The sequence below is a fragment of the Carica papaya genome, chromosome 6, assembly GCF_054855325.1.
Source record: "Carica papaya isolate Zhongbai chromosome 6, ASM5485532v1, whole genome shotgun sequence".
Taxonomy (NCBI): domain Eukaryota; kingdom Viridiplantae; phylum Streptophyta; class Magnoliopsida; order Brassicales; family Caricaceae; genus Carica; species Carica papaya.
In genome coordinates, this window is record NC_142314.1 from 15,573,306 (window position 1) to 15,596,577 (window position 23,272).

At 34.4% G+C, this 23,272-nt stretch overlaps 2 protein-coding genes across 25 annotated transcripts in view; one reads left to right on the forward strand and one right to left on the reverse strand.

The window, feature by feature from the left end:
* Nucleotides 1-1,892: 1,892 nt before the first annotated feature.
* On the reverse strand, nt 1,893-3,157 carry LOC148253336 (uncharacterized). Its single transcript, XM_088223330.1, has 5 exons — nt 3,123-3,157; nt 2,860-2,976; nt 2,541-2,683; nt 2,244-2,408; nt 1,893-2,128 (listed from the first exon to the last, which is right to left on the reverse strand). The coding sequence occupies exons 1-5, from the start codon at nt 3,155-3,157 to the stop codon at nt 1,893-1,895; spliced, it is 696 nt and encodes a 231-aa protein (XP_088079456.1).
* Nucleotides 3,158-10,474: 7,317 nt separating this feature from the next.
* LOC110813900 (uncharacterized) overlaps nt 10,475-23,272 on the forward strand; it is a 34,705-nt gene continuing 21,907 nt past the window's right edge. For 2 of the 24 annotated variants that reach the window (XM_088223003.1, XM_088223002.1), the window contains exons 1-9: nt 10,483-10,774; nt 10,873-11,587; nt 11,658-11,695; nt 12,752-12,821; nt 14,201-14,262; nt 14,399-14,473; nt 14,552-14,612; nt 14,726-14,751; nt 14,828-14,895. In XM_088223003.1, the coding sequence (XP_088079129.1) occupies nt 11,357-11,587; nt 11,658-11,695; nt 12,752-12,821; nt 14,201-14,262; nt 14,399-14,438 (441 nt within the window). In that variant the 5' untranslated portion in view covers nt 10,483-10,774; nt 10,873-11,356 and the 3' untranslated portion in view covers nt 14,439-14,473; nt 14,552-14,612; nt 14,726-14,751; nt 14,828-14,895. Of the gene's footprint in view, nt 10,775-10,872; nt 14,263-14,398; nt 14,474-14,534; nt 14,613-14,725; nt 14,752-14,827; nt 15,345-23,272 lie in introns of those variants that run through there. The other 22 variants (XM_088223010.1, XM_088223012.1, XM_088223009.1 and 19 more) reach the window with 22 other exon arrangements.

Sequence of the window (23,272 nt, forward strand, 5' to 3'; positions counted from 1 at the left end):
AAGAGAAAAATTAGCATAAGGTTAATAAAAGCTCAAAATATTGTGTTCACTATGCTTGAGTTAAGACGTTTATATAGGCTCTTCATTACTATTTCTACATGAAATAGGATTTAGAAATCCTATCCAAATTCTAGGATTTATTCTAAATAAAAAACAAATACTTAATTAATTAAAGAATAAAATTCTATATGTAATTTGAATTTAAATGCATAAAATAAATACCTATCTTTATCCAAATCCTAAAATAATAATTAATTAATCCTATGGATAAAACTTACATGAAATAATATTATTTAATGGTCTCCTCCTAATTCTTTAAATACATCTTCTCTTTAACCTTGAGTAGAATTCCACCTTTATAATTAGCATATTTTGCACATGGAAAATTTGGAAACTTAGGTACTTTGTGGAAGTAGGAAAAGTTGAATTTTTGGAGTCCAAAAATGACTAAGAAGAAGGACCGCTTGGGCTGGTTGTTGGGTTATGGGCCGGGTTATGGATCGTACGAATTAGGCCGCGAGTTGCCCGAATGGGTTGGTTGGGTCGCACGACCCTATCTCGTGTGCGGGTCGTGTGTGAACACGGTGCTGTGCGTGTGACCGGCCATTTCAATTGCATGTGTGCTGCTGTGCGCATGCTAGCAGGCGTGGGCGTATAGGTCCACACACCTCGCATGCCAGCAGGCGTGGACGTGCAGGTCCGCACGCCTCGCATACTCCTCCACGCGAGTGAGGCTCTCATATGTGCCGGGTAGTTTTTCCCACATATATGCCAAAGGGATCACATGCACGACACATGATGTCCATGGATCTCTTTTGGGCCTTAGCCCACATTGGCCATGATGTCTTAGGGCCACCTTGGGTTGGGCCGTAAATGGGCTTTTCTTCTTGCCATGTAACTCTTCCAAGCCCACGAAGCATTACTTGGGCTTTAAGTTTTCTTTGGACAAACTTGACCCACACCTTGTAATAGTCCCATTTAGGAAAGTAGTGAGGTATATAATTACTTTCTTTTTTAGGATGCCCCAATTTTGGAAACTAAAATTTACTTTCTTGTTCAGTGCAGTCCTATTTAGAAAGTTGACATTTACTTTCCTGTTCAGGGCGTTCCTATTTAGGAAATTGAAAATTACTTTCCCGTTTGAGCTGATCCTATTTTGGAAGCAAAAGAATTCCGGACTTGCTTGCCTATTTGGGATGGGACTTGTAGAACCTACATGTGCACGTTTATTGTGCTGTATGAGCATGACCTCATGTTATAGCAGACTCGTGGAAAATTATTCCGCAAGAGTATGGATTTCCATGGGATTCCTGCTTGATGCATTTCATATTTGGAACTAAATTTAGGCCATCTGGGATTACATGATCAACTATCATCATATTCAATTGGACAATATTATAAATTATGGGAAATCTCGTCCTTACATCACTAACCTAGTCATCCTCCCAAAAATTAATTTTGTAACCTCTACTAGCTTTCTACTTTATTACATTGTTGAAAGGGTTTGTACAAGATCAAAATTTTTCTCTATAGACCATGCTTGTGAGGAATTGTAATTCTGTCATCACTGCTACTATTCATATGTTCTCCCTATTTTATTTCAATAATCCTTCTCCATAGTCTATTTTTTTCTCCGCAGTACTCCATAACTATTTTCCTTGTATGGCCTCATTCAATTTTATCAAGGAACTCATCCCCAATTCTCCATAATCAAGGGGTACTTTGATGGCTTCACAATTGATTAAGTGATATTTGTGTTCATCTATACCATCATCCAACAAAAATTTGCATTGAATACTTTTCAATCTTTCTTTGCCATTTTCATCGGAGTAGGAATCGTAGATAAATCATAAATTGGTAAATTGGCCAAGGTGCTCTTGATCTTAAGTATATCATCCTCCTTTTGATAAATCTCTTTTCCAACCTGTAAGCCTTTTTTCAAACATATCAATGATCGGTTCCCATGTAGTTTGGTTCTTATATTTAGCACCAACTGGAACCCCAAGACACTCAAAAGGAAATTTTACTTCTTTGCAGCCCAAAATTCTAGCAAAAGGTCCAACATCACCATTACCTCCTATTTTGGCCAATTCAGATTTGTTAAGGTTTATTTTGAGTCCCGAAACCGCTTGAAAAACATAATAACATGTATCGTAAGTGTTAGAGATTCTTCAAATCTAGTTTGCAAAATACTTAGGTATCATCCACAAAGAACGAATGAGTCACCACCGTGCTGTTCTCACCCTTACCAACCAAGACATCCCTCAATAACATTCGTTCATTAGCTCTTTTCAATAGTCCATTGAAAGATTCCATCACTAGAGTGAATAGGAGGAGAGATAGGGGATCCCATTGTCTTAATCCTTTCGAGGCCGTAAAGAAATTTGAAGGACCCCCATTAATTACAACTGCAAAAGATGTTGTTATAACACATGATTTCATCCACTTCCTCTATTTTAATCCAAAACCCATTATGTTAAGCATGTAATCCACAAAGGCCAATTTCCATGATCATTGCATATCTAATTTGCACTCCAAACCTTCTCTTTTATTGATTAAAAGATCATCAATCGTCTCATTTGTCGCCATCACCGCATCTAAAATTTGTCTTCCTTCCACAAATGCTTGTTGAAATTCCTCAATAACCTCACCCAACATCTTTGAAAGTCTTCTAGCCAAGACCCTAGCAATTAATTTGTAGATACACATCATCGAACTTATTGGTCTAAAGTCTGTGAATTCATTAAAACTATTTTTTTTGGAATTGGGGTAATGAAAATAGTGTTTAAGGATTTGACAAATTTACCCAAAGAATGCAATTCCTTGAAAATATATATTATATCATTTTTTAACAAGTACCACAAAGATTGGAGGAACTTCATATTGAATTCGTCAGGTCCGGGAGTCTTATTCCCATTACATGATTTCAAATCATCAAACACCTCTTCCTCCGTAAAATCCACTTCTAAGATTTGCCTACTCTTTTATGAAATTATATTAAATAGTAGATCATCTAATTTGGGGTTGACAATAAGATCTTCTGTATATGGATTAGAAAAATGGCATTTGACAGCCTCCCTTAGCTTTTTGTTACCCTTAATTTTTTTGTCTTCAAACCTCACCTCTTCAATATAATTACTTCTGTGCCGAGAGGCATTAGCATGAAAGTACCTAGTATTTCTATCCCCCTCCAACCATTTTTCCTTCGATTGCTGCCTTTACACCATTTTCTCATCCTTCAAATATATGGCTAATTTTAGCTTCAAATTGTCTTTCCTCCCTCTTTTCTCATCATTTAAGCCTATCGTTTGATGCAGGAGGGTATGGGGATGATCGAATCAACTATACTGAAATTTTAAGCACCTAGAAAAATCTCTCTTTAATTGAATTTACAATTTTAAAAGGAATGCAAAAATAAAGGTTAGGAAAAATAAATAAGGAAAGAAAAAATTTCATGATCTTATCGATAAGTTGATCTCCGCTCTTTAGCTTAACAAGACTTCTGAAGACTCCTGCTTATCGAAGAACTTGAAAAAGCTAAATTAGCAAAAATGTTAAAAGAAGAAAAACCTAAGCTTTTAAGAATTTTTCTCAAATCGATTATAATTGGTGTCTATAATCTATGGGTAAAAACTTATTTATAACTTTTCTCGAGAAAATCTAGATGATTACTAACTCTCGAAGAAATTAATAAAATAATATCGTATATAAAATTTTATCTAATTTTAAGATAATTACATAATAAAATATTTATTCTATCTCATCTAAATACAAAGAAATTAATTAAATAATCTTAGGAATAGAATTTACATTAAAATAATAATAAGATAAGACTTTATGATTTAATTATATAATAAAATAATAACTTAGGATATCCCTAATGTTAAAATATTGTATAATTAAACATTGGAGAGACTTAAAATTTAAATAAATTAAATAATAATAATTAAATAATAAAAGATACTTGCCATGTGAATGTGCTGAATTTAGGATTAAAAATCACGTGGAGTATGTGGTGAAAAGAAGTCCAAAAAGCTTGCCACCTCTTCCCTTCCCTCCCACATGTCACACTTTACCCGTGCGCGCTAAGGAAGCCCGCAAGCGTGCACACGACCCTCATGCCCTACCACTATGCTGTCCGCCCAGCTTTCTCGTCGACTGGGCCCATAGTTGTTATTGAGCCGGTTGTTGTAGTCAACTTGCTGGGCAGTGCGATCGACCCGACACCTTCTTCTCTGAGTGCAGACTTGTTGGAACATGCAGGTACTTTTAAAACGGCTTGCCTCGATAACGAGTGATGCACACTTATCAGAATCACTTTTTATAACACATGGACAAAATAACACTTAAAGCATAATATCACTTTCATAATCAATTGCACTTTATATATGAAAATGTGTCTAAAATAGTGGAAAACACTTGAAAACTACATAGACTATGTAATCATAACATCCACTTACCTCAAGTTCGATGCAATCAATTTAAGCTTTCTCTATTCTGACAAAGTCTCCCTCTATATTTTTCTCAATTTTCTCTAGTCACTCTGTTGGAGTCTTCCCTTAAAAATACTTCAATTTTGTCTTTTCAGTCGAGTTGAGTCTCTTCTTATATTTTTCTCAATTTCCTACCGAAATTTCAGCAACATCTCTCCTTAGAATTATCATCATTTAACACTAAAAAATATTCTAATTATAGGTAAATTAATTTTCATGAAAAGAAACTTGAAACTACATACCTCGCAAAACACGCTACTTTAACTCCAACAGAGTCCTATTTTAATTTCTAAGATTTTTTTCTCAAAAATCCAGCAGAGTTCCAGGATGCTTTTAAGTAATATCTAACATAAAAAATATTGCTCACATAACTCAAAAATCATTCTCAAAATTTTAAGACAAACAGAATTCAAATGAAAGAGATAACTTACCTTACGCTTACGGGTTCTCCCATGATTGGCCGTGAGCTTTCACTTTCCTTTCCTCTTCTTTCTTTGGTTTTCTCCTTTCTTTCTTCCTTCCTCCCTCTTCTTCTCACAATTTAGGCAGATTTTCTTCAAGGAAAAATTTGCAAATTCCTTTAATTTCCCTCACATTTCTTGGGTATGCACCATTTTCCTCTCTTTTTCTTTTCTTATCTCTCTCTCTCTCTCTTTTTTTCTTATCTCTTTCTCTCTCTCTCTCTCTTATCTCTCCAGCTTTGCTCTCCATCACTCAAGAATGCATTTTTCATCTCCTCACACCCCTATATATAGGGAGGGACGTCTATGTAAGTTGATAAGCACATGAGAGGTGGCAAAACATGATTTGCCATTTAAACCACTTCAAGCTTCATCCGTATCCTTATCTTTTCCTTTCCTTAGCTTTTAAGTAATTTTAAAGTATTATAATCTTATCCAGACTCCCTCCACATCTTATCCACTTTTCAGGAGCTTCTATACCAAATTTAGGCTCTATTCTATATGTTTTGGCTTTACTCATAAGGCCAAAATTGCACTCCATGCACATGTCTTCACTTCAAATAGCCATAGTTCTTTGATTCTTATGTGTTTCCAGCCAATTTTACCTTCACTTGTTCTTTGTGGTTTCAGCTACTTGCTAAACAAATTTGGGCTCAAAACAACCACATTTGGCCCATTTAAGGTCCACTTAAGGCCCAAAAAGTCCAAACTCTGCACAAAGCTAGGCCCATGCCTATGCCCTTATTTCAAAACTCCATAACTTGCTCAATTCTTAATCTTTTTAGGCAAACTTATGCTTCATATGTTCTTCAAGCAGACAACTATCACATGGTTTTGGTTTGGGCTTCGTTTGAGTCCATTTAGCCCACTTATGGCCCAAACAAGCCCAAAAGGAAAAATTGTCCTTCATGTGCATGTCTCTCGAGTTTGACCTCATTTCTTCCTATTTTTCTTCTATGGATATTTTTTTATTTTCTTCACACTTATGTCTTAATATCTTGGCTAGTACTTAGCCAAATTTGAGTCCTAAATTCTAAGTATTTTAGTCTCAGGACACAAATCAAGATAAAAGGATCAAATTAGAGCTTCTCGAGGGATTTCTTCCCTCACATGGGAGATTGCTCTCTTGATTGTCAATATAATTACTCTCTCATATTCCTAAAGCGTCTTCTTACCTTCTACAATGTTGTTCTAGTCCCAAAAGGCATTCCTAGGTTTAGAGAACTCAGCTTCCTCCTTGAGAGAGTTCTATTTTTGAGGGGTTCCTTTTATCCTAATTTCATCATTTTCGCTCTGTTTGACATGAAATTTAGTTTTATTTCATCTCTTTGCATACATATACATGCTTAAATAGCCACATGAAGTATGAGAAATTCGTCTAGAAAAAATCTAAATCATTACACTTAAGGTATAACTCTTTAGGGGTTAGAGCTTAAGGCTTAAGACTTAGGGATTATTGCTTTAGATGAGCTTAATGCTTAGGGCTTAGATCTTACTTAGTGTTTAAGGTTTCAGGTTCAAGGCTTAGGGCTTAGCACTTTAGGCTTAGAGCTTAGCACTTTGATCTTAGGGCTTAAGATTTTGGGTTCAGGGCTTAGGGCTTAAGGCAACATACATACAGTTGAGAATAAAAAAGAAGATGTGTTATAATATTTGCTTTTTTCTCTTCATCTGATCTTATCAGTTAATCATCCAATTATTTTTTTTTTTTGCAGCTACATGGAAAACTGTAGATTTCATGAACAAGTTCTATCTATGAATTCTAATGTCAGGTATTCTTTTATGCATTTGCTTACTAAAAAAAAGACATATCTTTAGTGGCTATTGGTTAAGGACTTCTTTGATATGGTTTTCTTGGTTGTGGGCCACCTTATATGTCTTGCTAATGGTCATTATTTGGTTAACTCTATCTATAAAATTATTCGTGTAAAAATATTTTAACATATTCTTTTACTATTTGTCATTGGTGATTCAGTTAAATATTTGTTGTATGATAAAACTAAATATGATATTTTTTTTTCTAATACAATTGATTAAGTTGCATGTAAAAAATTATTACATTTTTATTTAATGATTTTGCAGTGGCCATTTTACATGTCATCACTCCTTGAAGGTTCTGAGGCTCAAGCCCTGCACCATTTATGAACAAGTTCCTGATGCCTAAAAAATTTCTAGAGATATTCAAATCATTAATATTTTATTGCTTATTTCACGTTAATTTAGATTACAGATGATGATTATTGGTTTTTAAAAATATGTCTGAACTTTTCTCTAGCATATCATTGAAACAACTCTTTAGGTATAACTTTTTATGGTTTAGTGTTTTGAGCTTAAGATTTAGGGTAACATATCTAAAGTTTGAGAAAAGAAAAAAAATCAGGTGTTATATTATTTTTTTTTTCTCTTTATCTAATTTTCTCAGTTAATCATCCAATTATTTTGTTCTGCAGGTATGCCGTGTAAGCAACTTTCTGTCAATTTTATGGATAATTTTTATCTATGAATCCTAATGTCAGATATTCTTTTATACATTTGTTTACTATAAAAAGGACCTTTTTAGTGGTTTTTGGTGAAAGACTTTCTTGATTTGATTCATTTGGTTGTAGGGCATCTTGTATGTCTTGCCAATGATTTTTATTTGGTTAATGTTATCTATAAAATGATCAAGATTTAAATATTTTAACCTATTCTCTTGTTATTTATATTATCCTCTCTTATTTTAAAATTTTTGCAATTTATTTTTTTTTGTAAGTACACGTGCGTAAATTATATGTTTAGTGCTAAAAAATTGAATATACATTTCTTTTCCTCATGATTTCTTTTTTAATTGTTGGAGATTAAATTAAATATTTGTTGTATGATGAAGCGCCAATATAATTTTTCTTTTTTCTTTTTTTAACATAATTTATTAAGTTGCATTATAAGAATTATTACAATTTTTTTTAATGTTTTTGTATGAGTCGTTTTACATGCAATTACTTTTTGAAGGTTTTAAAACTCAAGTCTTGCTCCCTTTCTAAAAGGTTAGTGATGCCTAAAAAATTTCTAGAGATATTCAAATCAATAACATTTTATAGCTTCTTTTTCATTACTATGAATTGCATGTGATGATTATGAGTTTTTGGAAAAATGTCTCTACTTAGCTTTGGTAGAACATCGAAACAACTCTTTAGATATAACTCTTTATGACTTAAGGCTTAAAGTTTAGGGTTTAGAGTTTTAAGATTTAGGACTTAGTGCTTAAGGTTTAGAGCTTAGGGCTTAAGGCTTATGGCTTATTAGGGTTTATTGTTTATTAGGTCTTATTTAAATTAGGTTTTTTTTAGGGCTTTGGGTTTAGAGTTTAGGACTTACTTGGGTTTAGGGTTTATTAGGGCTTGTTAGGGGTTAATGCTTAAGGCTTTGGATTTAGGGTTTAAGGTTTAGAGCTTAATGCTCAGGGCTTATTAACTTCGCGGCCTGCATCCCTCTTCTTCTAGGGCGTGTTCGAAGCACACTTACACTTTTCATTTAATTAAATAATAAAAATTAATTTTCATTAATATACAAAGTACGCAAAAATATTACATCCCTTGAATAATATACATCAGCGACAATACAATTTTTTTTTCTTACAATACAAAAGTATAAATTGGTAATATGAATTCTAACTTCTCAGTTTCTCTTTTGTATCACATACTATTTTGCAGTGAAATCTTCTTTATCTAAAAATGATGGGGGAGTGAGATATACTATCTTATTAAGCATATATTATGACAACACAACTAATACATGCAATATATATACCTTTCACACACAACAAAACATATATATAAATATATGATATACTTTTATCGAAAACATGTTCACTATATATGAAAACAGATTCACGGTTGAAAACTAAAATTAGAATCACGATTCAGAAAACACATTGTTGCATCATACAATGCGATATACTTTTACATGTATAAAATCACTCAGTAGGTACAGTGCACCACATTGTACAATGAGCCACAGGTTCCATAATAAGAAAACATATGCACTTCACTATATTGTACAATGAGCTCCACTACATTACTGTTATGAAGGGTCATTCACATCTTTCTACTGCCATGCATGCATAGGCGCACACTTGACACTTAACAATTCCCCATACACCCAAAAATGGAACAGTTATGTATGGGTTCACACTTGTCACTTTTTCACTACACCTAAAAATAGAACAATTATGTAGGGGTACATTGAAGTCTAACGTCATGCAGGTGCTTTCATAATGGCTCGCATCGATAATGAGTGATACAAACTTATCAAAATCACTTTTCAAAACACATAGGCAAAATAACACTCAAAACATAATAGCACTTTCACAAAACACTTTCACTTTATATATGAAAATATGTATAAAACACTAATGAAATATTTAAAAACTACTTAGGTCATGTAATCACAATATCCACTTACCTCAGGTCCGATACAATCAACATAAACTCTCTTTCTATTTTATAAGACTCTCTTCCTATATTTTTCTCAATTTTCTCTAGTCACTTCGACAGTCTTTCTTTAAAAATACTTCAATTTTATCTTTTCACTCAAGCAAAGTCTCCCCTTATATTTTTCTTAATTTTCTACCAAAATTTTGGCACTATCTTTCCTTAGAATTTTCATTATTTTATATAAAAAAATATCCTTATGATAAGTAAATTGATTTCCTTGAAAAGAAACTTGAAACTGCATACTTTATAGGTCATGTTGTTTTAATTATGGCACACTCTCAACTTAATTTCTAAATTTTTTCTTTCAAAAAATCAACAAAGTTTCGAGGTCTTTTTGCATAATATCTAACCTCAGAAATACTACTCATATCACTTAAAAATCATCCTCAAAGTTTCAATAAAAAAACTCACCTTAAACCCGCGGGGTTCTCCCTTAGTTGGCTGTAAACTTTCGCTCTTCTTTTCTCTTCTTTCTTTGTTTTTCTCATTTCCTTCTTCCTTCCTCTCTCTTTCTCTCAAAATTTAGGTAGAGTTTGTTCAAGGAAAAACACCCAAATTTCATCAATTTCCCTCACTTTTATTAGGTTTCTTCTCTTTTCGTCTCTTTTTTCCTCTTCTTTTCCTCTCTTTTAGTCTCTTTTTTCCTCTTCTTTTCCTCTCTTTTCTTTCTCTCTCTAACCTTACTTTCTCTTAACTCTTGAATACTTTTCCCTTCTTCCCACACCCCTATTTATAGGGGGGGACGTCAATGCAAATTAATAAGCATGGGAGAGGTGGCAAAATATGATTAGCCACTTAAACCTCCTCAAACTTCATCCTTATCCTTATCTCTTACTTTCCTTAGCCTTTACGTAATTTTAGAGTATTATAATCTTATCTAGATTCTTCACATGTCGTATTCATTTTTTAGGAGCTTCCATACCAAATTTGGGCTCCATTCGATATGTTTTGGGCCGTCTTAGGCCCACCTAAAACCATAAGGCCCAAAACTGCACTCCATGCACATGCCTTCACATCAAACCATCATAACTTCCCTGACTCTTATGAGTTTTCTACTCATTTCACCTTCACTTCTTCATCGTAGTTTTAGTTATTAACTATATTTAGGCTCAAAACGACTAAATTAGTGCCTGCCATTTCTTTTTGTGAACACTTCACACAATAATACACACACACACGTTCAACTGAGAAAGTAGTAAATGGTCACTTTTCATATTTGCACGTTTCCTTGTTGTTGGAAGTACAGTTGTGCACAGTTCGCTGTAGGTCTGACTTCACGAAGTGAGACTAGGATGAGACTTATAAGAGGTGATAAATTTCTGATGTTATGATATCAAATTGTAACAGGGTCAGTTCTTTCCTCTCTGTACCCCTTTCTTTGTGCACATTTCACCATTTGATTATACACTATTTCATCTTCTCACGAATATTTTCCATGTTCTGCAGGTTTATTTTGTTTAATATTTTTACCCTTGCAATTCTTTGAAAATGAAATCGAAAGACATGATGGCTGAATTTCAGGTTGGTCAAGAAATATTACTTTAGTGATTATGGTCAGGATTAACAGTGTCAAATTTACATTCAGAAGGATTTTGCAGATTTTGAGAGAAACCTTTCTTCAAGAATACCGGAAAGTTGTTGAGAGGCGTGTTTTTGCCGGTTTGAACCCCGATTCTGCTTTCTATCAATGACCAGTATTGGCAATCTAAAGCCTTGACTTTTTTTCATTATTTTGGACTAGGCTTCAGTCAGTTTTGCAGTAAAAGGATAAAGAATAATTTCATTGGGAGGAACAAAGAGGATTAAACTAATTAACTTAAAATATGCACATATATTTGATTTAATATTTGCACAAACAAATCTGCATTCTTTTTGCATGGAATCTACAGGGCGGCTAAATTGTTGCTGGAACTTCTAATTTTTTGAATAAATGCCTTTGTCTTTTCACAGCTCATTCGAGCTAGCATCAATGACATTCCTTGTTCCTTTCTTTTCTTGTATTCTTTATAAACTAAATATTATTTGCACTTTTATAATTTTGATAGTCATAATGAATCTTGCTATCACGTGCTCGATCAAACAACGAATGGAAAAGGATGTTGATGAAGTTGAAAAAATCGACGATTTCATAAATAGGAAAATTGAAGAACTTGACAGGGAGGTAACAAACTTATTGTATGTTTGTAAAGTATGAAACTTCTATTTCCTCACATTGTATTTATGGTACACAGAATTTATCTAATAGGCGGAAGCTTGGGTGTGGAAAAAGGTTTTGACTCCTCCTTTCTTTGATATATTTTGATGTTTTTTTCTTTTCACCTGTTTCTTCGTACTTATTTTTGTCTTGAATTTCATATTGACGATGCTTTTTGGTCACAAATTTATACTGTTAGATACTCAATTTCTATATTAGTTTTGCTGTATCAAAACATAATCAATTTGTAAGTTATTGCAAAACAAAGAAGTGGTAGCATCCGTCACAAACCATTTGTTTGTAGACTAACCTAATGTTATCACTGGTGTCTATATGGAAGTTTTCCTGCTGGAAATGAACTGCCACTCCCAGTTTTGTAGCACAAGAAGTTCATGCTTTGGCTTCATATTCCAAAGTCTTGATGCATTGTGTTAATTTCACATTAAAGTTTGGATATTTTACAGTTTATTTCTCTTTTTGTTTGAGGAGTGGTGTAAATGATAAGAAATGTTAAAGACAGAATTCTATTTTTCTCTTTCCTAATGTTTGGTCAGCAAAAGATGAAAGGAAAAGTAGTTATTCTCTTTTGAAGTTTATGAATGAAACACAGGTGCACATATTAGGACTCTAATTTTGTTATATTTTCTGGAGGTGTAGAATCTAATAAATTAGGCCATGCCTTTTGTTTTTGTCAACACTTCACAAAATAATACACAGACATGTTCAACCGAAAAAGCAGTAAATGGTCAGTTTGCATAATTGCACGTTTCCTTGTTGTTGGAAGTACAATTGTGCACAGTTTGCTGTAGGTCTGACTTCCGGAAGTAGGACTAGGATGGGACTTATAAGAGGTGATAAACTCTTATGTTATTATATCAAAATGTGACAGTGGCAGTTCTTTACTCTCTGTATCCCTTTCTTTGTGCACATTTCACCATTTGATTATACATCATTTCACCTTTTCACAAATATTTTCCATGTCTTACAGGCTGATTTTGTTTAATATTTTTACTCTTGCAATTCTTTGAAAAAGAAATTGAAAGACAAGATGGCTGAATTTCAGGTTCGTCAAGAAATAACTACTTTAATAATTATGGTCGGGATTAACAGTGTCAAATTTACGATCTGAAGGATTTTGAAGACATTGAGAGAACCGTTCGTCAAGAGTAGCGAGAAGTTGTTGAGAGGCATGTTTTTGCAGGTTTGAACCCCGATCCTACTTTCTGTCAATGACCAATATTGGCAATCTAAAGCTCTCAATTTTTTTTCTTTATTTTGGACTAAGCTTCAATTAGTCTTCTAGTAAAAGGATAAAGGATAATTTCATTGGGAGGAACAAAGAGGATTAAACTAATTAACTTAAAATATGCACATATATTTGATTTAATATTTGCACAAACAAATCTGCATTTTTTTGCATGGAATCTATAGGGAGGCTAAATTATTGTTGGAACTTATAATTTTTTGAATAAGTGCCTTTGTCTTTTCACAGCTCATTTGAGCTAGCGTCAATGACATTCCTTGTTCCTTTCTTTTCTTGTATTCTTTATAAACTAAATATTATTTGCACTTTTATAATTCTGATAGTCATAATGAATCTTGCTATCATGTGCTGCAATCAAACAATGAACGGAAAGGATGTTGATGAAGTTGGAAAAATGTCCAGTATATTTCATAAATAGGAAAATTGAAGAACTTGACAGGGAGGTAACAACATTATTATACGTTTGTAAACTATGACACTTCTATTTCTTCATATGGTATTTATGGTATACAACATTTATCTAATAGGCAGAAGCCTGGGTGTGGAAAAAGATCTGGAGTGGACGGATCAAGAATAGCAACAACTCTTTAATGGATCCTCCTGTTCTACTCCTTTCTTTGATATATTTTAATGTTTTTTTCTTTTCACCTGTTTCTCTGCACTTATTTTTGTCTTGAATTACATATTGACAATGCTTTTTGGTGACAATTTTATACTGTTAGATACTCAGTTTCTATATGAGGTTTGCTGTACCAAAACATAATCAATTTGTAAGTTATTGCAAAACAAAATAGTTGTAGCGTCCATCACAAACCATTTGCTTTAGACTAAACCTAATGTTATCACTGGTGTCTATATGGAAGTTTTCCTGCAGGAAATGAACTGCCACTCTCAGTTCTGTAGTACAGTAAGTTCTTTCTTTGGCTTCATATTCCAAAGTTTTGTTGCATTTTGTTAATTTTGCATTAAAATTTGGATGTTTTACAGTTTATTTATCTTTTTATTTGAGGAGTGGTGTAAATGATAAGAAATGTTAAACACAAAATTCTATTTTTCTTTTTCCTAATGTTGGTTCAGCAAAAGATGAAACGGAAAGTAGTTATTCTCTTTTGAAGTTTATGAATGAAACACAGGGGCGCATATTTGGATTCTAATATTGTTATATTTTTTAAAGATGTAGAATCTAATAAATTAGGCCCTGCCCTTTGTTTTTGTCAACACTTCACAGAATAATACACACACACACACACGTTCAACTGAGAAAGTAGTAAATGGTCACTTTGTATAATTGCATGTTTCCTTGTTTTGAAGTACAGTTGTGCACAGTTCGCTGTAGGTCTGACTTCATGAAGTGGGAGTTGGATGGGACTTATAAGAGGTGATAAATTCTGATCTTAGCATGTCAAAATGTAACAGTGGCAGTTCTTTGCTCTCTGTACCCCTTCTTTGTGCACATTTCACCATTTGATTATACATTATTTCACTTTCTCACAAATATTTCCCATGTTCTACAGGCTGATTTTTTTTAATATTTTTACTCTTGCAATTCTTTGAAAAAGAAATTGAAAGACGGGATGGCTGAATTTCAGGTTGGTCAAGAAATAACTACTTTAATGATTATGGTCAGGATTAACAGTGTCAATTTTACAGTCTGAAGGATTTTGCAGACTTCGAGGGAAACCGTTTGCAAGGAATACCAGGAAGTTTTTAAGAGGCGTGTTTTTGCAGGTTTGAACCCCGATCCTGCTTTCTGTCAATGACCAGTATTGGCAATCTAAAGCTCTCGATTTTTTTCCATTAATTTGGAATCTTGATGTGTATTTTGCCTTTGTTATCTCTAGTAATGGGAGCACGAGCTGATGAAGTGGTACATTTTTTCATGATTTAGTCTTCAATAAATTTTATCCATGCAAGTCCGTTTCTAAGATTTCCTTAATGCACAGACAATTCACAGATTGATTGAAACTGGAGATAGTGAACAAATATTTCAGAAAGCAATTCAGCTGCAAGGGTGAGACCAGGTTTTCCTCTTTGTGTTCCTCTTTTTGAAGAATCTTTTGAACCATTAAGGAGAATACAATTGTAATGTGGCCAGTTCTGAGAATTCGTAGAATTTCCTTTAGATTCAATTACTATTATTTGTTGATGTTAGATGGTCAAAAATTACTATTTGTGCTTTGCTCATAGATATGGACACTCTTGCTGAAATTCAAGAGTGTAATGATGCTGTTAGAAATTTAGAAAAGAAACTCCTCGAGTTACAGTAGGTACTTGGTTTATTGGTGATGGAAGGTGATCCAACCAAAAGTAGAAATTAGCTTTTCGTGGTTAATTTGTACAATTTTTAGGCATTTAAACTTCTTAGTTTTAACTGTTACACATTTAAATTTGCTCCCTGATTTGGATTGTTGGATCCTGAAAGCGAGAAAGGAGTGATTGATGGGTTTCTTTAGGTCTTCATATCTTATTCTTTTTTGAGCATGAACTTTTGTTGGCAGGTTAGACTTGCATATGACATTTAACATAGGTCATGTATTATTTCAAAAAAAATTTAACATAGGTTATGTGGAAAAAGAGCATTAGTTTTTGTACATTTGTGTTTCTGTTGAATACATATGTAATGCTGTGATAGTACATTTGGGGTTAGAAACATGAATCTTTTGGTGTTTATTGCTTTCTCGGTGTTCAATGTTAGCATTTCCAAAAACTCATTCTTCAGTTTTGATTTATGCTTTCCAGTGTGGTTTACGGTTTAATACTTAAGATTTAAGGTTTAGAGTTTAGGACTTAGGGTAACAAACCTATAGTTTGAGAAAAGAAAAATAAAAGTTATAATGTTTGTTTTTTTCCCTTCATTCAATCTTCTCAGTTAATCATCTTATTATTTTGTTATGTAGTTATTCTATGTAAGTTATTACTTAACTGTCATACAATGTATCATGCATCAACATTTATCACAAACATTTAATCATTTTAATTAAACATGTAAATAATCGATTTACATACGTTCATAAAAGCATGCATTAACACGTAATCATTTTAATTAAACATATAAGATTAAGCATGCGATCATTTAATTTAAAATTTCATTAATTTAATTTACAAATATTACTTACGATGTTTAAAGTAAATACTAAATTTTTTACCAAAATCGTAGTGTTTTCTGCACCTTTTTTTTCTTCCTTTCCTCTCCTTCTCTCTCTATATCACTCTCTCTCTTTCTCTCTAAAACTCTTTGTTACATTTACCTCACCTTAGAAAATTTGGTTCCCCAAATTTTTCATGAGTAGGTTAGGAAATTTCTCTCGTATTTTGCTTTCCAGCTTTTATGTTGCATCCTTCGAAGTATGGTGTTGCCACAACACCTTCACCATTGGGATCCTCTTGTTGTGTAAAACTTTATTGGTCTAATCAAGAATTTTCGCGGGGAGTTCTTCATAAGTCATATGTTTGAACCTGCATTTCTTGATGAGAAAGGATGTGAGAATTGTTAGAGTTGTACCCTTTAAGCATAGAAATAGAAAACATTATGCAGACCCACAAACTCTGGGGGTTCAAGTGAGGTAATATGCTACGGATCTGACATATTTCACGATCTGAAAAGATCCCACATAATGGGGGCTCAGCTTACCCTTCTTATCAAATCGCATTTATTTCTTATAAGGGAAAATCTTAAGAAAGACTTGATCACCAACAACAAACTCTAAGGGCTTTCTACGGTTATCAGCGTTGCTTTTCTGGCGACTCTAAGCAGTGGCTAGGTTCCTTCGAATAATGACAACTTTCTCGATAGTCTTTTGAATGTAATCAGGTCTTAATCGATACTAGTTCTTAATGTCGTTCCAACAAGTGGGAGAACAGTAGGGCCTACCATACAAGGCTTCATACGGAATCATGCCGATATTGGAATGACAACTGTTATTATAAATAAATGCACACAAGAAAGGTACTCATATTAGTTGTCTCCAAAGTCGAAGATACAAGCGCACAACATGTCTTCGAGTATCTAGATAGTACGTTTAGACTGACCATCGGTTTGAGTATGATAGACAGTGCTGAAGTACAATTCTGAACCAAGTGCTTTTTGAAAGTTATCCCAAATATAGTAGGTGAATCGAGGATCTTTATCTGATACAATTAATAAAGGAATGCTGTGGAGTCAAACAATCTCCTCGACATACAGGCAGGCTAATCTCTGGTGGAATATGTGGTTTTGATTGGTAGAAAATGGACGATTTTAGTCAATTTGTCAACGATGACCCATATTGCATTGTGACCAAAACAAGTTCTTGGTAAACTGGTGACAAAGTTCATTGTCACATGCTCCCACTTCCATTATGGAATAGGAAGGCCTTGTAACAAATCGCTGGGTCTCTAGTGTTTAGCCTTAACTCGCTGGCAAGTAGGGTATCGGAAGACAGAGTCGACAATGTCTTTTTTCATTTCAAGTCACCAATATTGATATCTCAAGTCCTTATATATTTTGGTACTTCTGGGATAGATAGACAATTTGGAGGCATGGGCAGCGTTGAGTACATCTGTCTTGATAGCGATAAGGACCTATATACGATCCCGAATATGTACAATCCATTATTTGTGAGTCTGAAATTAGGAAATTCATTAGAAGTAAAATTACTCAGATATTTAGTTATTTCTAGGTTGGTGGATTGAGGTTTTCATATCTTCATGAAAAGATCAGACAAAGCTTAGATCTTGGCGAGGTAGGCACCATTGCCATAATGGTTAAGGCAGAGCGCCTGCATAACACTAACTAATTTCTAACTAGAGGCCATTGTTTGGGCCAATAAAGTGGACTCTTTCTGGCTTAGAGCATTAGCAATTACATTACCTCTACAGGAGTAGTAGATGATCTTACAGTTGTAGTTCTTTAGGAGGTCCATCCAATGCCTCTGTCTCATATTCAATTCCTTTTGTGAAAGTATATACTTCAAACTCTTATGGTCATTATAGATTTCAAATGTCTGATTGTACAAATAATGACGTTATATCTTCAAGGCAAAGACTATAGCCGCCAACTCCAGGTTATGAGTGGGATAGTTACGCTCATGGAGGTTTAATTGTCTTGATCTATAAGCAACTACTTGATCGTACGACACAAAACACATCTCAAACCCATGTGAGATACATCATAGTAAACCTAAAATCTTCTAGTATTGTTAAGGAGGATCAACACTAGAGCTGACGTGAGATGATACTTCAATTCAGTAAAACTTTCATCACATTCATAGTCCCAATTAAATGGTACACTTTTCTTGGTGAGACGGGTTAACAGAGCTACAATCTTAGAGAATCCATCGATGAATAGTCGATAATAACCTACCAAACTAAGGAAACTACGTACCTCAACAACATTTGTTGGTAGGTTCCATTTTATCACTATTTCAACCTTAGTTGGATCCATAGAAACTCCTTCACCTGAAATTACATGGTCAAGGAAGGAGACTCGATCCAACCAAAAAGAGTATTTGCTGAACTTAGTGTACAGATGGTTCCAGTGGAGGGTTTCTAATACTTGAGACAAGTGAGTTGCGTGTTCTTCATGACTTTTAGAATACACTAAGATGTCATCAATGAAAACGATGATGTATTGATCTAGTGCATACCAAAAAACCCTGTTCATAAGATCCATAAAAGTAGTAGGGACATTAGTTAGTCCAAAAGGCATAATCTTGAACTCATACTGACCGTATCAGCATTGAAATGCTATTTTTGGAATATTTTCCTCAATTAGAGATCAATCTTTGAAAAAATAGTAGCACCTTTTAGCTGATCGAAGAGATCATCAATACGAGGTAAATGATATCTACATTTCACCGTTATATGGTTGAGCTTTCTATAGTCTCTATACATAATCGGAGAGAGCCATCCTTCTTCTTCATGAATAACACCAGAACACCCTAAGGGGAATGACTAGGCCAGATAAATTTTTGACCAAAAAGTTTGGAGAACTGGTGTTCCAATTCTGCGAGCTCAGTGCGACTCATGCAATAGGCAATTTCTGAGATAGGCTATGTTCCAAAAAGCAAATCAATAAAAATTCTATCTCATGTGGGGGAGGTAGACTAGGCAGATCATCCAGAAAAGACATCCGAAAAGTTATAAATAGTAGAGATAATGCATATGGTGGGATCGATATCCATATTCCTATTTATTTAAAGGTTAGAAAGTAGCAAAACAGTTTCATTTTTATTACATTTTTGGTGAACGCAAAGTTACAATCTTACTTTCACAATTAATGATTGCCCTATACGTCTCTAACCAATCCATACTTAGGATAATATCGAATCCTGAAAAATCTGAAAGTATGGTCTACTAATTCTACACATGAAGCTTTTATTTTACAATTTTTATATATACAGTGAGCTTCTAAAAGACCTCTAAAAAGAGATTCTACCACTAACACTTCATTTAAAGGTTCAGGCCTAGTATCTAACTTACAAGCAAAAGTATAAGAAATAAAAGAGTAGCAACTGTATCAATCAAAGCTTGAGCAGAAATGTCATGAATAAAAAACATACCCTAGATTAGAACAGAAGTGGCAAGGGCACCGGGTTCATTAAGGTGGTACACACGACCTTGGACTACTGGTCTGGCCATGTCCTTTGGTCGTGAGGGATAGTCTTTCACAAAATGTTGAATGCTTCCACACTTACAGCAGGTGTTGTTCAAATGCTTATAGGGCTGATCACCATGCAAGCATCCACAATACTAACATGGTTGGGTAGGTCGGGAAGGGTGTCCAGTAGGTGGAGGCAAAGCAGGGGGAGGGGTATCTTGAGGTCGTTTATCAGGATGGCTACTAATTGGGTCAAACCGTCTCTTTCTGGATTGTCAGGGTTGGTGTTGCTGTTGTTGGGTACGGACTCGAGTGATGCATTAGTGTCAGACTGAGATAAGATCTTCGACCAATTAGGCATGTTCCAGTACCTCAGCATATGAGCTGGGTCTCGGCATTGCAACCCGGTCATAGATATCGGTACAAAGGCCCTTCAAAAACTTCCTACCCTTACGACTCTCAGGGGTGACCATTAGTGGAGTAAACCTCCGGACTGCATATTGGGCAACTGTCAAATTTTCCTAGTGAAAGTCCTAAAATTTCTACTCCTTCTCTCGGACATAAGCATGAAAGAAGTTTTCAAAGAATGCATCCATGAAGACCTCCCAAGTGATAGGGGTAGGTAGGATTTTTTTTTTAAGTCACCACCAATGTTTGACTTCATTGGTTAGCATGAAGGTTGTTAGGAGAACTTTTTGTTTCTCGGTTAATTCTAAGACATAGAAAAGCTTATTTATCCGTAGGATTCAAACTTCGGTTACTAAAGGGTCGGGGCCTCCTTTAAAGTGATGTGGGTTGAGTTTCCTAAACTCTACTATATTGTAAGAGATAAACCTCTCGATTGGGCAATAGTTAGGGGCAGGGGGGTGTTGGCATTAGTTTGCTTGGTTTTGGCCTACTGCTATGGTTAGACATTGGATGGCTTGGAAGAGCTCGGTAAACTCAGCCCTAGTCGGATGACTTGGGCCTCAGGTATCTCAGTTTGCTCTACAAAAGGTCTTCTTCCCGTCATTCCTATAAAAGAAAAGGAATACACGAGTTGGTAGTCTAGTTTTGAAAGAAGACGTGTTTTAAGTATCTTAGAAAGATTTTCTATCTACAACCTCAGTTGTAAGGAATTATTCCACGTACCTACTCTGATAGCATTTTGTGACATCTCAAATGCTAATTAAAGTATAAGGGTGTCAGATACAGAAATAGATTACGAGTGCATAAAAGATAAATGTATGCAGTATAATAAATAATTACAATCCCTTGCAAAATAATAATAGAGTTTCATACAACACTGAGATAGAAACAAAATTAATTACAAGTCTCTATAAAAGATGGATTCATCAGAGTGCGGGACAACTATGCACTCATAAAAGTTAATGGATCTCCGGAATCCTCAAAGGCTTCAAGGGGAAGATCAACGATCTGTTCTTCACTATCTTCCTCATCTTGGGGGGGGGGGGGGAGACATGAAAAATAGATGAGTTTCATATATTCAGTAAGGATAATAATATTTAAATAAAATTAAAAAATTTCAAAGGTAATTAAAAAGTATCATCATTACTTACCATTAAAACTCATGTCATGAGTTTTTTATTAATTATGAAAATAATTTATTTTATTAAAAGAAATATCAAATTTATTATGTCAAAGTCATAACATATCAATCAATTTAATCATGTTTAAATAAATAAAATCAAATAAATCATGACATGTTCTGTATTTCATTTTATTTTTTTACACGAAGTTATTTCGACTTTTATCTATTGAGTACAGTATAGATTTTTGACTATCCATGTAGAGACTAATTCAATTTATGTGATAACAACAACTTACGATTTGCTAAACCAACAACACATTTATGGCTTGCCAAACCATGACACAATTTATGACCACGACATGTAAACTATGGTAACAGTCATACTTCACTAAATGTGACCCCTACAATCACATCTCGTCACTGCTCTCATCAGATGGTACACCGTCATTCATATAGAGTGATTCTCTTACGTCTTTTCAGACCAGATGAGGGAGAAACAAAAACTCCTCATATAGTAAAAACTTAACGAAATATTTTATGAATCATGCATGCTGTTACCGACACATATTTCTCATGCTTAAATATCACTTCATGCTTTATTAGTTTACCATCGTACAATGTATTATGCATCAATATTTATTATGAATATTTAATCATTTTAATTAAACATGCAAATAATTGATTTACATACATTCATAAAAACATGCATTAACATGTAATCATTTTATTTAAGCATATAAGATTAAGTATACAACCATTTAATTTAAAACTTCATTAATTTAATCTAGAAATACTCATTAGAATGTTTAAAGTAAATACTAAATTCAACCTTAGTGTTTCCTACGCCTTTTTTTCTTCTTTTTCTCTCATTCTCTCTCTAGATCACTCACTCTCTCTCTAAAACCCTTTGGTGGATGGAAGAGTAAAGTGGAAGTGGTGAGGAAATGGTGAAGTGGGGGTCTTTATTTATAGAAAATGGGGACTGTTAGATTTGTGCCGAGTGGCAAAACTAGTGAAGAGAGAGAAAGTTAAGGTGAAATGATGAGATATGACGATCAACATATGTGACTGATGGATGGACGACGTAACATGACGACAGCACAAAAATCGAAGGCATGCTACACAAACAACGACGACACATTGACTAAGTGACAATGACACATCGCCCAAGTTGCCGGCGACACACTACTTAACTTGCACCGCACACTGCCCTAGCCTGTCGCGTGTCGCGTGCTGCAGGCTTTACCTACCGCACGTGTAGGCCTATTGTGCACAATCCTCTTGGTGAAGGCCAATCGCGTAGACAGTGCGTGATGGGATGCATGCGTAGACCGCACCTCGCGTGGATGGGATATGCACACAAGTGCATGTCCTGTGCTGGCTGTGCGTGCAGCTCGTAAAGCTCGTGTTGACGGGGTCTTTCTCGCGAGCATTCCTGCGGGATTTTCCACCGTTTCTCCTCCATTTTTCGTCAAAATATTTTTAATTAAATTAAGTATAAAATATTAACAAATAAATTAAATAAAATAATTTTAATAATTATTTACTTAAATAAATACGAAATTAAAATTTGAAATTCGTCGAGAAATTCAAATAGTTTAAACGGCCTTAAGGGCCCGAATAAATAGAGGTTCACATTAAAAATTAAGCAGAAAGGTTTGTCGGAGTTTTACAGGACCTTAGTTGGTCTGGGTTTGATGTATGGGCCCCATTTGGGTTGGATTAGATTTAAGATCTTTTATTTGGTCAAGTTAAGTTTAATGGACCCAACCGAGTCTCGATTCAGTTGACCTCACCAAATCTAGGTCGGGTTAATGGGCCCTTTTTAGGTAGGGTCGGTTAGTGGACCCCATCGGGTTCGATTAAACTAATTAAAAGAGAAACTCGAAAATAAAACTATGAGTATGACTACAGAATCTCTAAGCATCCCCTTCGTCGTCCTCCTGCGGAACGGGCTCGGGAACCATGTTTTCCTGATCTGAAATGGTTAAATAAGGAGTGAGCTACACTAGCCCAGTAAGAACATCACGATATCTCACCGTCACGGAGGTAAAGGTGGGTAGAAAAACACAAAAGACCAATGGAGCATGATTTACAACAAATCCTTTTATTCATGATAAAATCTTTACCATCCACTTACCTCGGTGGAATTCATGAAACAATATAAGAAAGCAATAACATTATCACAATCATGGAATAATATAAGCTGTAAAACATAGCACTTATCACGCCTTTTGTAATTCAATCATTATACAACATATCATTTTCTCATTTACCAGC

Bases quoted from the DNA above. Each gene is read 5' to 3' on its own strand.
- LOC148253336 (XM_088223330.1), bottom strand. From the start codon at position 3,157: ATGCCTCTCGGCACAGAAGTAATTATATTGAAGAG. The intron at 2,977-3,122 runs GTGAGGTTTGAA...ATAAAAGAGTAG, and splicing joins GAAGTAATTATATTGAAGAG to GCAAATCTTAGAAGTGGATT. The intron at 2,129-2,243 runs GTGAGAACAGCA...ATGTTTTTCAAG, and splicing joins GGATGTCTTGGTTGGTAAGG to CGGTTTCGGGACTCAAAATA.